The sequence below is a fragment of the Malus sylvestris genome, chromosome 12, assembly GCF_916048215.2.
Source record: "Malus sylvestris chromosome 12, drMalSylv7.2, whole genome shotgun sequence".
NCBI classification, from domain to species: Eukaryota; Viridiplantae; Streptophyta; class Magnoliopsida; order Rosales; family Rosaceae; genus Malus; species Malus sylvestris.
In genome coordinates, this window is record NC_062271.1 from 21,337,535 (window position 1) to 21,350,763 (window position 13,229).

The window sequence follows — 13,229 nt, forward strand, 5'->3', positions numbered from 1 at the left end:
TGGAGGAGGGAGAGGACTCATATTATTGGACTAATTTAATAGATGTCATGAGATTTTTTACTATGAAATTGTACACGTCTTCCTCAGAGATCAGTATCTTAATGTATTTTTTTTCTAAAGTACAAAAATGAAATCAAATAGTTGTTTTCAGTTGATGTGAGTGATTCAATATTTGATCAGAGATGAAATGAAAAAATTGGTATACCATTTTTTCAACCAAAAACAATTTTGATAATTTGGTAGCTATGATAGTAATAAAGAAGGGTGTACAGGAGAAGAACAAATCGTGTGTGGTTATCGTTTTCAATAACAACTGGCATGTGTTTATTTTTAATTATTTTTTTAACAAACGATAAGATATGTATAATACGAGATATTATCTCTTGTAATCGGTGACACCATATAAGATCTATTTATCGGATGACTGGTGTGCTATCTGAATACATGACATCATCTACGTTATTAATGGTGCTATTGGGACAACATATTAATTGCAAGAGAGTTTTTCTAGTACAATGCGCCATATAGCCAGTGGGGATCCATGACTCAAGGCTCGAGGGGTACTAGTGCAAAAATTGTACAACTTTTTCGTTGAGTCATATGGACCTGGCTTCTCTGCTCTCCTACTTCTCATACACTCTCATCCTCTCTTATTTGTGCGGTCACGGTTAAGCTACGTTAACATTTTATATTACTATTGCTTTTTGTCTTATTATCTTTATAAAAAAATCAATATAAAATATTGATGTGACTTAAGCATGATCGCATAAAATAAGAGAGGATGAGAGCGTATGGAAAGTGGAAGAGAGAAGCCGGATCCAAGTCATATAGTCGATCGCGAGGGTGGGCTTGTTAATTGCCATGATCTGTTGACAACTTTCAAAGTATATCTCAAGGTGTGTCGAGCATCACTTGTCAAGATCTACTAAATTATGCCCGAAAGATATTCTATCAAACAATCTGTGAGTATTCAAGTCCCATACCAGATGGGCATAAGGTCATCTGAGGATCTTTCTCCCCATATTTCCAAACTTTTGTAGGATCTAGGGACCCTTGGATCCGGTACCCACAATTAAGTGTCGAACTCATGACAACTAGATATCATCCTCATCATTATGTAAGCTAAACCTGATATCTCATCCAACTAACTAAAAGACTGTCGACAACTTTCAAAGCCTATCTCAAAGCCCGTCGAGCATCACTTGTCAAGGTCACTTGAATTATGCCTAAAAGATATTTTTTCGAACAACTTGTGAGTATTTTCAAGTCTCATACGACATGACCATAAGGTCCTCAGATCCTTCCTCCCCATAATTCCAAATTTTTGTAGAATCTCGCAACCTTAGGATCTGCCGTTGTCTATAATAATGGGACCTACAATTAGGTGTCTAACTAATAAAAACTATATATCATCCTCTGTTAGAATATGAGTATGAAACATGACTTAGAATTGGCCGTAATATTGGATGAATCTTTGAATGGAAAAGTCTTGTTAATATGCTCAAAGGAATTCTATTCCTTATAGAATTATTTGTGCTTATAGTAGTCCTTGGTTGTGGGACTTGGTTTTGCGCAACCTTCTACACTCATAGTATGATAAGGTATACTTTGTTGATTTCTGAACTAATTCTACTAGGAGAATAAGTTGGAATAATTCTATATATAACCTCAATCACTACTCTTGCAAATATCGCTGTTTGTTTTGAATTTATCTGAATACCTATTATTTGGCGAGCACTTTTAGTTTTGCAAAAGAGGAGAAGGTTGTTTGGTTGAGAAGCTGCTATGGCTTCTTTGAGTTTCAATTCTGCAGGTAAGCTTCTCCGCAACTCTTTGATTTCAGTTTATAGCCTTATTACTTAATATTGTTCTTGAAGTTTTGGTTATTCAATTGGTAAATCATTGATCTGTGGATATAGTTCTTACATCCTCATCATTATTGTAAGTTGAACTTAGAGATCTCATTCAACCAAGTGAAGATTGAAAATAAAATACTAGTAAAAAACTAGTTTGTATTAAATGAATATAAGTGTTTGTACCACACCTGACCAATCCCGAAACTACTAAGCACCGGTCAACGTCATACCATTAAGGACCCACTGAGGGGTTCATGTTGAGGCACCCATGCCGAAGCACAAGTGTTTCCCTCCAACCAGGAGGCCAATCACAGCATGATGCATGTCAACGTTAGAATAAAGCTCATAGAGTCCTACAATTAGGAAAAGGATCCGGCAAGGATCATTTTCCTAGGGATCCCGTGATCGTGATCATTCATCGTACATCGTGCGGTTAGAAATCATTTCAAAATTTAAAATTTAAAATTAAATATAAATAGTACCTAACGAAAATTGACCGCATGATGTATGATGAACGGTCATGATCACGGGATCCCTAGGATTCCCAGGAAAAGGATTCGGCGAAGATCATTTTCCATACAATGAATCCCTAATGTCATTATTGTACTTAACTAGTCATTAGAACCCACTAATGATAATTATGCTTAAACTTATGTATTTGTGCAAACCCTTCACTATTATTGAGAACTCTTGTAATTATTAATGAGTACTCCTCTACTTCGTAGACGTAGCCAGACTTAGGATGAACTATATACATCTTGTGTTGGCTTCTCTATCTCTATCTCTTTACATATTAATCATCACTAGGTGACCAAAACAACCGAGTGAAGGTCACAAACTTGACACTTTACGTTGTTCCAAAGTCTCACAGATTTTGTGCATCAACAAAAGGTAACATGTATGTATTTCGAAAACACATAAAAATTAACTTCTTCATGCTCTTCATAATTAATCTCATTCATTTAACCTTTGAATCACGGGGGCTTTTCTTTCTTTCTTTCTTATACACAAACTTGAAGCCCTTTCTGTCTTTCAGTTAAAAGGTATGTTCTCAGATGCTGCGAAGAGAAGAAAGCACGCCCGGTGGGAGTCAGATGCCTTATACATTAGGCCACGGGCGCCAGATGATCGTATTTACCAAGTTAAAAGTTTTAAGCACGAAGCTAAAAGTAGTAATAAATTGAAGGAAAAATTTAAGTTCTTTCTATCAGCTCAAGAAAACAGACGCAAATGCTTGTGCACCGAAAGGAAAAACCATAAGTTTTATGAGCTGTTTTAATTTCAGACTGCACACTATTTCATAGGTTCGGAATTATTTCACAGAGTCGGAAGAACTGAAAATTTTTATAAAGATATATCGCACTGACTGCACAACTCATTCATCTGAACTCGAGATATCGATGTTTGTTGAATGGAATGAAATTTCTTGGAGAATACGACTCTAAGTCTGAGGTTTCAGGCTCAAGCTACAGTTTGGTCTTGGCGGGATGTCTCTTTCAAGTTTGAACCGTTTTGGCTATGATCTATATAGGTGAAAGCATTGAGCAGCAACCAAACCGAAGTCGCTGTGAGAATAAAAAACAAATTATTCGATTGGATATATAATAATATGTAACATCGTTAACAACCGGATCCGTGGCGCAATGGTAGCGCGTCTGACTCCAGATCAGAAGGTTGCGTGTTCGATTCACGTCGGGTTCAATACCCTCTCCGGTTTTTTTAATTTTTTGCTTTCCGCCAAACTTATTCTGATAAGAAAATTTCAGTATATTCTAAACATATATATATATATATATATATATATATATATATATATATATTTATATATTTATATTCTTATTGTGTGCAACTTTTAATCAATTGTTTACATTGTTATTGGTTGTGTTCATTGACAGTTTTGACAATGTTTTATTTATTATTTATTATATTTAATCATGCAATTATATACTAAAAATAAGTAGTACAATAATATTAGTTAACATTTTTTTGTTCTTATTTTCTCTTCGTTTGATTTGTTAACATGATATTAGAGCAGGTTCCATCTCTCTGACTTCAATCCCCTCTTGTTTGGTATATCAATTTTTATCATTTCTATTGTCTTTTCTTTTTTAACTTCACCTTCAGTTTGTTTTCTCTAGTTCAGATCTTGGGAGTTTGTCAATTTTCATCGTGGGTTTGTTTTGTTTTTTATTTCGATTTAGCTTCTCTTCTTGTTTGTTTGGGTATCCGCTTTTGTTCGCACCTTGTTCTTGTTTTCATGTGTCCAATCTCGGAAAAATGTGGTCCTTGAGCATATAATGCGGTATTGACAATTTATAATCTTCTCCTTTATTTTATAATCAATGGAATAAGAATCAAAGTTTGTAATAACATTTTTCTTCTTTTATTACCCTTTGGTTATAGGTGGACTAAGGTTAGCTTTTAAATGTTATGTCCTTTATTGTCTTTTGAAACTGTAATAAAATTTAAACAAACAATAATTTAAGAATGTGCGTAAACTCAGATGAGTGCGGTGTTTAACCAGAAAAATTCTACCAAAATTTGATGAGGACGGGGTATTATATATTCAATCAGAAATATCTTTTCGTGACCCAACTGTCATTACATAAAAAAAAGGGCAAATCCAGAGGTGGGTAGCAGTCCAGCAGAAGTTCTAATAAGCATGCAGGAGGTAGAGAAAAACTGCTTTGCTTAATTATTTTAGAAAACTTCATTTTAATCCTTGGCAAAGATGACTTTTTGATTAAAACCATGAGTAAGATCAAAATCTAATTTTAGTCCCTTGATACATTAATAGCCTCATTTATTAATTATATTTTGATTTTTAATTATTTATCTTTTTCTTTCTAATTTTTAATGTATTAATTTTATTTCATTATAATTTTTATTTTCATTTCATTCATCGTAATATATTTTGTTGTGAACATTTAGATAAACTAATTTTTGTTATACAATATATTTCAATGTACTTTATCTTCTTCATTTAGGTATATTAAATTCATTATAATACATTTCGATGCATACATTTAGGTACACACATTTCGATACAAACATTTAGGTACATTAATTCAATATAATACATTTTTGGTACTAACACATTTCGGTGCATACATTTCGGTACACACATTTAGGTACATTAATTTAATATTAAAACATTTCGGTGCATATATTTAGGTACATACATTTCGGTACTAACATTTAGGTACATTAATTGAGTCTTTCAAATTTGAAGAATGTTAAATAAAATTAATAAATTAAAAAACTCTTTTTTGGTCAAAAAATAAATTAAAATTTGTGTATTAATAAATTTAAATATTTAATGGGAGACATTAAATAAAATGCACATTAATTATTTTGAATTAAGGACACATTAGGGACTAAAATCAATATTTAATCTAACACTAGGTTTTTTTTAAATTTTAATCTTCTTGAATGATTAAAGTTCAAAAACCCCTTATTATTTCTTCTCTCATCGATATACATCACACGTTCTGTCAAACTCTATCTCAAGATTTAACTTTTCTTGACGTACAATCTACGGGGAATTTATAAATAAATAGAAGATATGTTCTTAATTAAGGTAGTCATCTTCTCGCTTTCTCTTGTTAATCCCGGTGATCATTGTTTGATCTCTCATCTTAAAGAGAGACAAATCAACATGAAAATCATAAAAATTAATACGATTCTTCAACAGCACGGTCGTGGGACTTGAAGGGCAGTAATGAAAATCCCGGTGAGCTCTTAAGTTGTCCAAACAATCAACTGATGAATATTGCTCCTCCATCATCATATGGCACTTCACCAACTCACACTATATATTATACAGGTAGTGGACAAACCAGTCAATAAAATGTTAGATATTAATTAGCAAAAGAAAAGGGCAAATTAAAAAGGGAATTTGATACTGAAGATTGAAATTAATTAATTGACCTTTTGGTCATGATCCAATAGACTTGTAAGACACGTGAGGTAGGCGTTATCAGATATGGCTTCTGAAAGTTGTATCTTATCCAGACTGCACCTTAGAGCAGATATTGCAACCACACTTGGCCTAAAATCCAGAAGCTTGGAATCTGGAATTTTCATAATAATTTTTGTTTCATTAATTATGAGTACTATCAGCAAATAATAATACAAGTGTTTTATTATAATCGATATTAGTACTGTAAGCTTGATTAAAGAGAGTGAGGAGAGTTTGAACCCAGAACGCAGTGAGTTAAAAAGAAGAACTCTATTCAATAGGAGTATATACTACAACTGTACAAGTTACAACATACATCGAATAATTACGAATAAAAAATATGCATGCATATACATATATACCTGAAATAGCTCCAAGAAGCAATTTGTTAAGTCGGCCTATGAGCTTTTCATGAAGTTGGGGCTTCAAAGAGTCCAGAATCCATTCCAACAGTTCTAGGTAAGAGTAAGCTGTTGTAGACGCAAGGCGCCATCCTAATGCATTTAGCACCATCATTTCCATTCGTTGGATTGTGCTTGGCTCAAATGAATGGTCCAGATCTTCCATCTGCGATCAATATGAATTAGCACAGTAGTTAAACCAATGCAGAAACATATGATGGTTACATTCTTCATTAATAACAGCAGCTCATACACTTAATTAATGAATAGTTATCACCTGAAGTTCAAGCAGGGAAGGATTGCAGGTATCACTGAACTTGTTGGCAATAGATAAGCAGGCAACAGACACCAATTCAACCATCCAATATTTCCATCCCTGAAAATACATACACCTTTATACATATTAGTTTCATATATCCTTTCAATGTTGTCGAAACAAATAACTAGGAAATTGGAAAATTAGAAAATTTAAAAAAGAATATGAAAGGTAACCATAGAATTGAATTAAATAAATTCATTCAGTGATATACATACATACATATATATATATATATGTGGCCTTTCCCAAATTAGACCAATTGAATTCTGTCTCTCTCGCTCTATACATATATCACTGAATGATTTTAAATTATTACTATATAACATATAGTCCTTACAGTGCAATGGTTCATGGATATGAACCGATCAAGGTAATTTGCAGCATAGAAAACGGTTCCAAGGGAGAGGTTCAACCGACCTGCAGACTGAAAACACAAACAAAGAATTAAAATGTTATATTGTATTACCGTAGTAATCATCTTCTAATTAATACAAGGTATATGGTGGTTCTTACTCAACTAATTAAAAAGCGTAGTTTGATAAATATTAACATACACACACACACGCACATATGTTATTGTACTGACCTTGATGAACCACTGAATGCATTTTAACCTAGCAATGACCAAATTATTGGAAGATAGGTTCTCTAGATAATTAGGTTCAGGCATGTAGCTGATCTCCTTCTCCATGCATATGGTAAGAGCCTGCTCATAGTCTTCCTTAGTTGTATACATTGAGGATCCAAAGTTACTGTGACCGAAAGGCTCAGTAGTCACTGCAGGGGGACTTGAAGGGCATACCTCATCACAAAGCAAACTTTCCATGCAAACCATGCTTTGAATAATATAAAAGATGCTATGGCCAGTCTAAAAAAAGTACATATGTTTCTTCTTCCCCAATAATAGGGTACTCGAGTTAGAGATGAACAGTTTGAGAAAACGAAAGGAAAATATGGAAGATGGTGAAATGATCAGGAAAGTTGAGGGGAAGTTATATAAGAGTTGGTGGGTGGTTACAAACTTACAACTTACGGATAGAGAAATAAACAGAGGGACACGTCCCTCATGAAATGGGGTAAATGCAGTGTTTTTCTGGTAGTAGGCTAGTAGTAGTGGGTTAAGATTTTTATTTTAATTATTTATTGTGTTGGTATTTTGTGTATTATTTAAATTACGGTTTTTTATATTTTGACCTGGGTTACCAATTGCGTGAGTCCATGCACGAGGATGTTTCTGTGGGCAACTTAGTGGAATAAATGTTCTCTCTCCCTCTCTCTCTCATCTTATCGTCGTCCCCCTTCAATGCAGGAAACGAGGGCAAATGCTAAGGTTTGTGAATGTGTTGGTGCTGTGGTGGTTTGGTTTGGTTGGCACTGAACTTGAGAATAATATTAGGGGCTCAAATGTGGGCCCCATTTTCAATGTTGATTTTACAAGTTGTGTGTATTTGGGGTGGGCCCCACTTCGTGATCGTCTTCAACGCTTGATCATGAGGGACTTGGTGGTGAATGGCCAATTCTCAGCTCATCTCATCTCATCAGTTCTCTATTGGGACAATCTGCTACTGCAAGATAGATGATCTGTAATTGAATTGAATTGAATCTCTCCACAGTCTCCACCAACAAAAGCTGCTAATTGATTGGGGGACCACAAGGTCCACAACACATATTCTCTACCAGCAGCATTGAGGCTTGTAAACCAGCCGAACCTGGCTTGTTTAATTTTTTTTAAAGCTCAAAATAGGTTTGGCTTACTTCTTATACGAACTCGAGTGAGTGAGCTTAAAAACTTCAACTTGATACCAAGCTCAAACTGTATCGAGTTATTTATTGCAATAAGTTGGTTTGCTCTAATAACAAAAATTCACAACTTAACAACACATTTTAATAAATAAAAAATATAGAACATAAACAACATAACAACAAAAATTCATAAGTAATACTTTAAGAGATAGACGCCTCATACTTGTTAATGCTTGTTGTTTGTTTAGAAACAGAAGAGGATGGGAACATAAACAACACAACAACAAAAATTCGAAAGTAATACTTTAAGAGATAGACGTCTCATACTTATTAATGCTTGTTATTTGTTTAGAAACAAAAGAAGATTGGAACATAATATCAAATTCATCTTAAAAGTAACCATATTATCCGAAAGAAAATCCTCAAACATAATCTTTCATTCCAAACAAACTACTTGAATAGAGCCTAATTCAAGTTATCTCGTGAAAACTACTCATTGCTCCTGTTCTTGACAAGTCAAACATACTAATATTCAAACTTAACTTGTTTCTTAACGAGTCGAACCTAATGTAAATTTGAACTGTTTCAAGCCAATTCACAACCCTAAGAAGCCGTAGCTAAGCTGAGCTTTTTTTCATTCCACTTAGGCCTGTAAACTATCAATTTCATTTTAAACCCCCTCCCCCCAAAAATTATTCATGCCAATGCACCCGAACAATACTTGGTTCTTTATATATAAGTGGTCATTTTTCCTTCAATGACAACGTGACATCATTTAACCATACAAACTTCATAATTATACTAGTCACTCTCTTTATCATCAACTGAAGACCATCACTAGAAAAATTCATTCACTTTAAGACTGTTTAATCATCCTTATGTGTCGAACTAATCCACAATTACAATGACATTAACATCCTCACAATAAACCTTCAATTTTTTTTATTCCCATGGATGACTAAACGCTCTCTAAATCGAATGAATGTTTCTAGAAATAACCTTTAAGCAATAATAAAGAGAATGAAGATTTTCGATTTGTATGGTAAAATGATGTCATGCTTTCGTCATTAAAAAAGAAATGATTCCTTACATGTAAGTAGCGAGAAGTGCCCAATCCTCTCCCATTCCCATAAGTTCACTTATTCTGTCAACTCAATTCATTTGTCACTTATTTCGTGGAGGCCTTTGATTTAAGGAAACTTTAACGAAAAGCTCCCGGTACTGTTTATTTTAACGAAAAACCACATTTTAACACTAAAAAGTCAATCATGGTACTATTCACTTTACCCTTTATTTTATCTTTATCGTTAAAATTCAAAATTTTGAAACCTTTTTCATTAGTTTTCATTTGATTTAATGCAAAAAATTTTAAGTTTCAATTGTCCAATGTTCTCCCCTTCCTGTTAGTTTTGTCACTTATTCTGTCGTATTAAATGTATTTTCGTCCATTTTGTATCGTAGAAGCATTTGATTTAATGCATAAGCACTAAGTTTCATTTCTTTCACTCTCTTTTTTTTTCCTTTCTCATAGCTCAATTAAGAATTCCAAAATATTTACTATTTTTTCTTGTGAATGTTGCATTTTGATGACATATATGCTCCTAAAAGTTGGTTATATATTGCATGTTATGAAATTAACGGAAAATTGTGACACTATCGACTGTCTCCGAGATACCGGTAGGAATGAAAAGTTAGGGGGCTCAACCAAATTAAAAAAATTCATAGGGCAAAGTGGAACAAGGTACAAAGTTCAGGGCGTTGCCAAGCTTTCCTTTAAATCATAATACCAAGAATCATAAAGAAGTAAACTTGACTGGACCTAATTTTGCTTGTATTCACAATCATAAATTCAGATTTGAGCTGAAGGTTTGGCCACATATGCAAGATCTCATATCACCCCAAAGTAACTCGCAATCGGCAATTACAATACACAAGAACACCAAACAGCTCCGCAACATACTTTTACAAACACAGACAAATGCACATCTTCACAACTTGTACGTTATCCTTGCATTACAAATGGAGACGCGTGTTCTTGAAAATTGACCAAAAGTTGTACAATTCCTAGCAGGCATATCCCTAGACATATATTTTCTCATCTATCGCAGTTCTATGATGAAAAGCTGAAACCTGATCGTTCCTCGTTAGTGGATTTCAGCTCAAGCTTCTGAAAAGGGCTGCACGTTGGTTCAAGTAATACTTATCAGTCACTTTGCTGCAATGTGATTAAAATGCTAAACCAGAAAGACTGCGCATAATAATGAAAGTGGCAATATACTTTGTAAGCATACGCACATCCCATGAAAAAAATGAGGGAAATACTCTGGCCAGTATACCTGCTGTTAGGATCATAATAGAAGCCATTGATGGAGCCATCGCTACAAGAAAAACAGACATAGTAAAAGCCAGCTATAGTCAGCCCACAGTCTGTGCCAACATTCACAAAGTATTGCTCTTTCCATCTCTGCACCACCACAATGTCAAAGAATTCATCAACGTTTCATCTGATGGTTAAGTAGTAATTATATGGGGAATAATAAAGCAATTAGATCAGTTACCATGAATATGTATGGATAATTACTCAGATCTAATGATTTGCCACCATCAACTTCCACTTGGCTCTGTAAACAATAGAATTAATCAGACGATAAAAGAAGTTTTCCATATGATTGAGAAGATATAGACTCCTTACCAGAAGAGAGGAAAAAGAAGGAAACTTGGTCCAGTGCCTTATATCATCCTCTGGCCTGTAAAGGGTTTCACAAATAAGCACTAGATCATTATTCCACAACCATTGCTAATTAGGGTCTACGATGAACTACAGGTTAAAAGAACAAAAGAAACATACATTGCTTCCCATTTTCCAGTGAAGAAAGTATAATTCTTGGTGTCAACGATCTCTCCTTCCCAAAAGGTAACTACCTAACATACATTTAGGAAAACAAAGTAGATACCCAATGAAGGTTATGAAAATATCAGAATACGGGAGTGTGGGGGATTACAGTAACTAGATTTCCATATCCACAAAAAAGTTGATATGGTGTCAAATCTAATGTACACGTCTTGCATGAAAGTGGCAGGCTAGAATCAGCCAAATTAATAGATTCTATGAGACACACGATAAGCAGTGAACATCGTACTGATATCTTATGAAAGGAAGATTGAAAATCAGGCAAATCAAGTTTCTCGCTGCCACCTAATGAACCCAAAGAATGCTTGACTTAAGATTTAACTATGAGGTTTGCCATCTAGATGTAACCATATTACAAGACGTGGACTCTAGCCAACCACAGCACTGACAGCAGTATGAAAATCAAAGGGACCTACAATGCTAAAAGGGAATGAAACTCCTTAACTAAAGAACAGTCCGATAAAAACTCAGTAGTTCGTTCACTCTTTTGTTGTTCTTAAATCATTTCGCGAAAATACTTAATATCAACACCAATACACAAACAAACATTTCACGGTGACAGGTAATCAACAGGCAGAAAGAAACTTCTTACTGGTGTGTCTGCCATAGGAACGTTAAGAGCTTCCATGGTTCCACATAGATAACCATACTCAAGGTCACACCCCTGTATCCGAACATTCACTCTCCACGCTTCATCTTTCTGCAGACTAGAAAAGTTCTGCGTACCGGAGAAGGCCTGCCACAGAACCATGAACTTACTTCTACAATGTGGCACACATTTATGCTTCCGAATTTCGGTGCTTGTGCTCAAAGCCAATATTGATCAGGCGATACTCCGCAATTCTAAACCAATTTCAAGAAAAAGGAAAGAAATTTAAGAATTACAAAGGCACAGGGACAAAGAGAAACCTGTCCAAAGCTTAAAAGTGTGCAAGCTGGAGGAGTTGTCTGTCCACAATTTGAACCTGCACAGAGATACATCCACAAACATATACATAAATATACATACATATACATATGTGTGTGAAAAATTGGAAGAAAAATGACAGAAAAGTAGTGTCCTTGAGAATTCAATCCTACAAAATGTACCAAATAGTGCAGATTTCGGCAAGAAACCTAACTTTAGGAAATGGGCAAACCGCTGTTTGCGGTGGCCTTCGGTTTCGAGAGAGAAGAGGGGGGAGAGGAGTACCTGAAAGTTGAGAAGGCGCGGAGGTCTCCGCCACTCTCTCCGGCATTTCTTTGATTAATTCAATCGTAACGGAGTAAGGCGACTCAGATGCTACCTCCAATCCAATACGCCATCCAGAGTCCGCGTCTGTCTAATGAACCCGACCCGGAACCGCCTACTATTTTAGTTCCTCTCCTTTTCTTACCTCATTATTCTTCAACTTGGCGTTAACGTATTCTTGTATTTAAAAAAAAAATGCCATGTCCAAATCAGGATTATAGGCCACTTTCAATTCGAAATGGGCAAAATTCGTCTCTAACTAGAGGACAATAGCATAGTCTACATACAGGGTTGACTACACATAGCCTTAAGCAGACACATTCTAACAAAGCATCTTGTGGAACCTCTGTAGTCTCTCTCTCGCTCTCTCTCAATACAGTAAACTATAGTTATGTACGTGTGCTCCATTATCACTTCTGCTACAAACGTACTTTTATTTTTATTTTGTAAAGAACATACTTTGATTTTGGTTCTTGAGGTTTCCGAATTTTAGTTTTATAGAGACTTAGTGTATAGTTAATACACGTTTACTTACAATGAATGAATTTTCAAGAAATGAGTATCTTTCTTATTTGTGCTTACCGAGTTGGGATCAAAGGCATGCATGCCATTGGGGTGAAATTTGGGAGCCTCAAAGTATCATTGGATGTCACTCCTGCAATACCATCTAGGCTAGGGAGAGATTTTTTAGTGTGACCGTCACATGAGATGGTACACCATGTGTCTCTATATAAATTGTGGGATATGTGTGTTAAAAAGTTAATAACTTAAAAAATAAAATTTCTCACCACTTACATAAAAACACGT

The 13,229-nt window shown here is 34.8% G+C and overlaps 3 protein-coding genes and 1 non-coding gene across 5 annotated transcripts; 2 read left to right on the forward strand and 2 right to left on the reverse strand.

The window, feature by feature from the left end:
- Positions 1–1,457: 1,457 nt before the first annotated feature.
- On the forward strand, positions 1,458–8,151 carry LOC126593320 (uncharacterized). Of its 2 annotated transcripts, XM_050259357.1 has the most exons (3): positions 1,458–1,601; positions 1,745–1,813; positions 7,847–8,151. In XM_050259357.1, the coding sequence occupies exons 1-3, from the start codon at positions 1,498–1,500 to the stop codon at positions 8,115–8,117; spliced, it is 444 nt and encodes a 147-aa protein (XP_050115314.1). In that variant the 5' UTR covers positions 1,458–1,497; the 3' UTR covers positions 8,118–8,151. The 2 variants fall into 2 exon arrangements, 1 of the variants encoding a protein (XP_050115314.1); XR_007612910.1 differs by lacking the exons at positions 1,458–1,601; positions 7,847–8,151 and adding an exon at positions 2,893–3,396 and having other exon boundaries at positions 1,638–1,813.
- Positions 3,486–3,557, forward strand: TRNAW-CCA (transfer RNA tryptophan (anticodon CCA)). Its single transcript has one exon. It is a non-coding gene; the product is annotated as a tRNA-Trp (tRNA).
- On the reverse strand, positions 5,293–7,465 carry LOC126593312 (putative cyclin-D7-1). The gene is made up of 6 exons (XM_050259350.1): positions 7,124–7,465; positions 6,875–6,961; positions 6,496–6,594; positions 6,180–6,384; positions 5,787–5,929; positions 5,293–5,667 (listed from the first exon to the last, which is right to left on the reverse strand). Exons 1-6 carry the CDS (start codon positions 7,370–7,372, stop codon positions 5,428–5,430), a joined length of 1,023 nt encoding a protein of 340 aa, XP_050115307.1. The 5' UTR covers positions 7,373–7,465; the 3' UTR covers positions 5,293–5,427.
- Positions 8,152–10,094: 1,943 nt separating the features above from the next.
- On the reverse strand, positions 10,095–12,584 carry LOC126593319 (uncharacterized). The gene is made up of 8 exons (XM_050259355.1): positions 12,384–12,584; positions 12,101–12,156; positions 11,784–11,927; positions 11,129–11,202; positions 10,973–11,027; positions 10,839–10,901; positions 10,617–10,744; positions 10,095–10,457 (listed from the first exon to the last, which is right to left on the reverse strand). The coding sequence occupies exons 1-8, from the start codon at positions 12,427–12,429 to the stop codon at positions 10,391–10,393; spliced, it is 633 nt and encodes a 210-aa protein (XP_050115312.1). The 5' UTR covers positions 12,430–12,584; the 3' UTR covers positions 10,095–10,390.
- Between the last annotated feature and the right edge of the window lie 645 nt (positions 12,585–13,229).

What these genes read in the sequence shown, in the direction of transcription:
- LOC126593320 (XM_050259357.1), top strand. Translation starts at nt 1,498, where the DNA reads ATGCTCAAAGGAATTCTATTCCTTATAGAATTATTTGTGCTTATAGTA. An exon ending in TACACTCATAGTATGATAAG is followed by an intron (nt 1,602 to 1,744) that starts GTATACTTTGTT and finishes GAGCACTTTTAG; the next exon opens with TTTTGCAAAAGAGGAGAAGG. An exon ending in TTTGAGTTTCAATTCTGCAG is followed by an intron (nt 1,814 to 7,846) that starts GTAAGCTTCTCC and finishes CCTTCAATGCAG; the next exon opens with GAAACGAGGGCAAATGCTAA.
- LOC126593312 (XM_050259350.1), bottom strand. Translation starts at nt 7,372, where the DNA reads ATGGTTTGCATGGAAAGTTTGCTTTGTGATGAGGTATGCCCTTCAAGT. An exon ending in TATCCATGAACCATTGCACT is followed by an intron (nt 6,595 to 6,874) that starts GTAAGGACTATA and finishes ATGTATTTTCAG; the next exon opens with GGATGGAAATATTGGATGGT. An exon ending in CTTCCCTGCTTGAACTTCAG is followed by an intron (nt 6,385 to 6,495) that starts GTGATAACTATT and finishes TATTGATCGCAG; the next exon opens with ATGGAAGATCTGGACCATTC.
- LOC126593319 (XM_050259355.1), bottom strand. Translation starts at nt 12,429, where the DNA reads ATGCCGGAGAGAGTGGCGGAGACCTCCGCGCCTTCTCAACTTTCAG. An exon ending in ACTGGAAAATGGGAAGCAAT is followed by an intron (nt 11,028 to 11,128) that starts GTATGTTTCTTT and finishes AACCCTTTACAG; the next exon opens with GCCAGAGGATGATATAAGGC. An exon ending in ATTATCCATACATATTCATG is followed by an intron (nt 10,745 to 10,838) that starts GTAACTGATCTA and finishes GTGGTGGTGCAG; the next exon opens with AGATGGAAAGAGCAATACTT.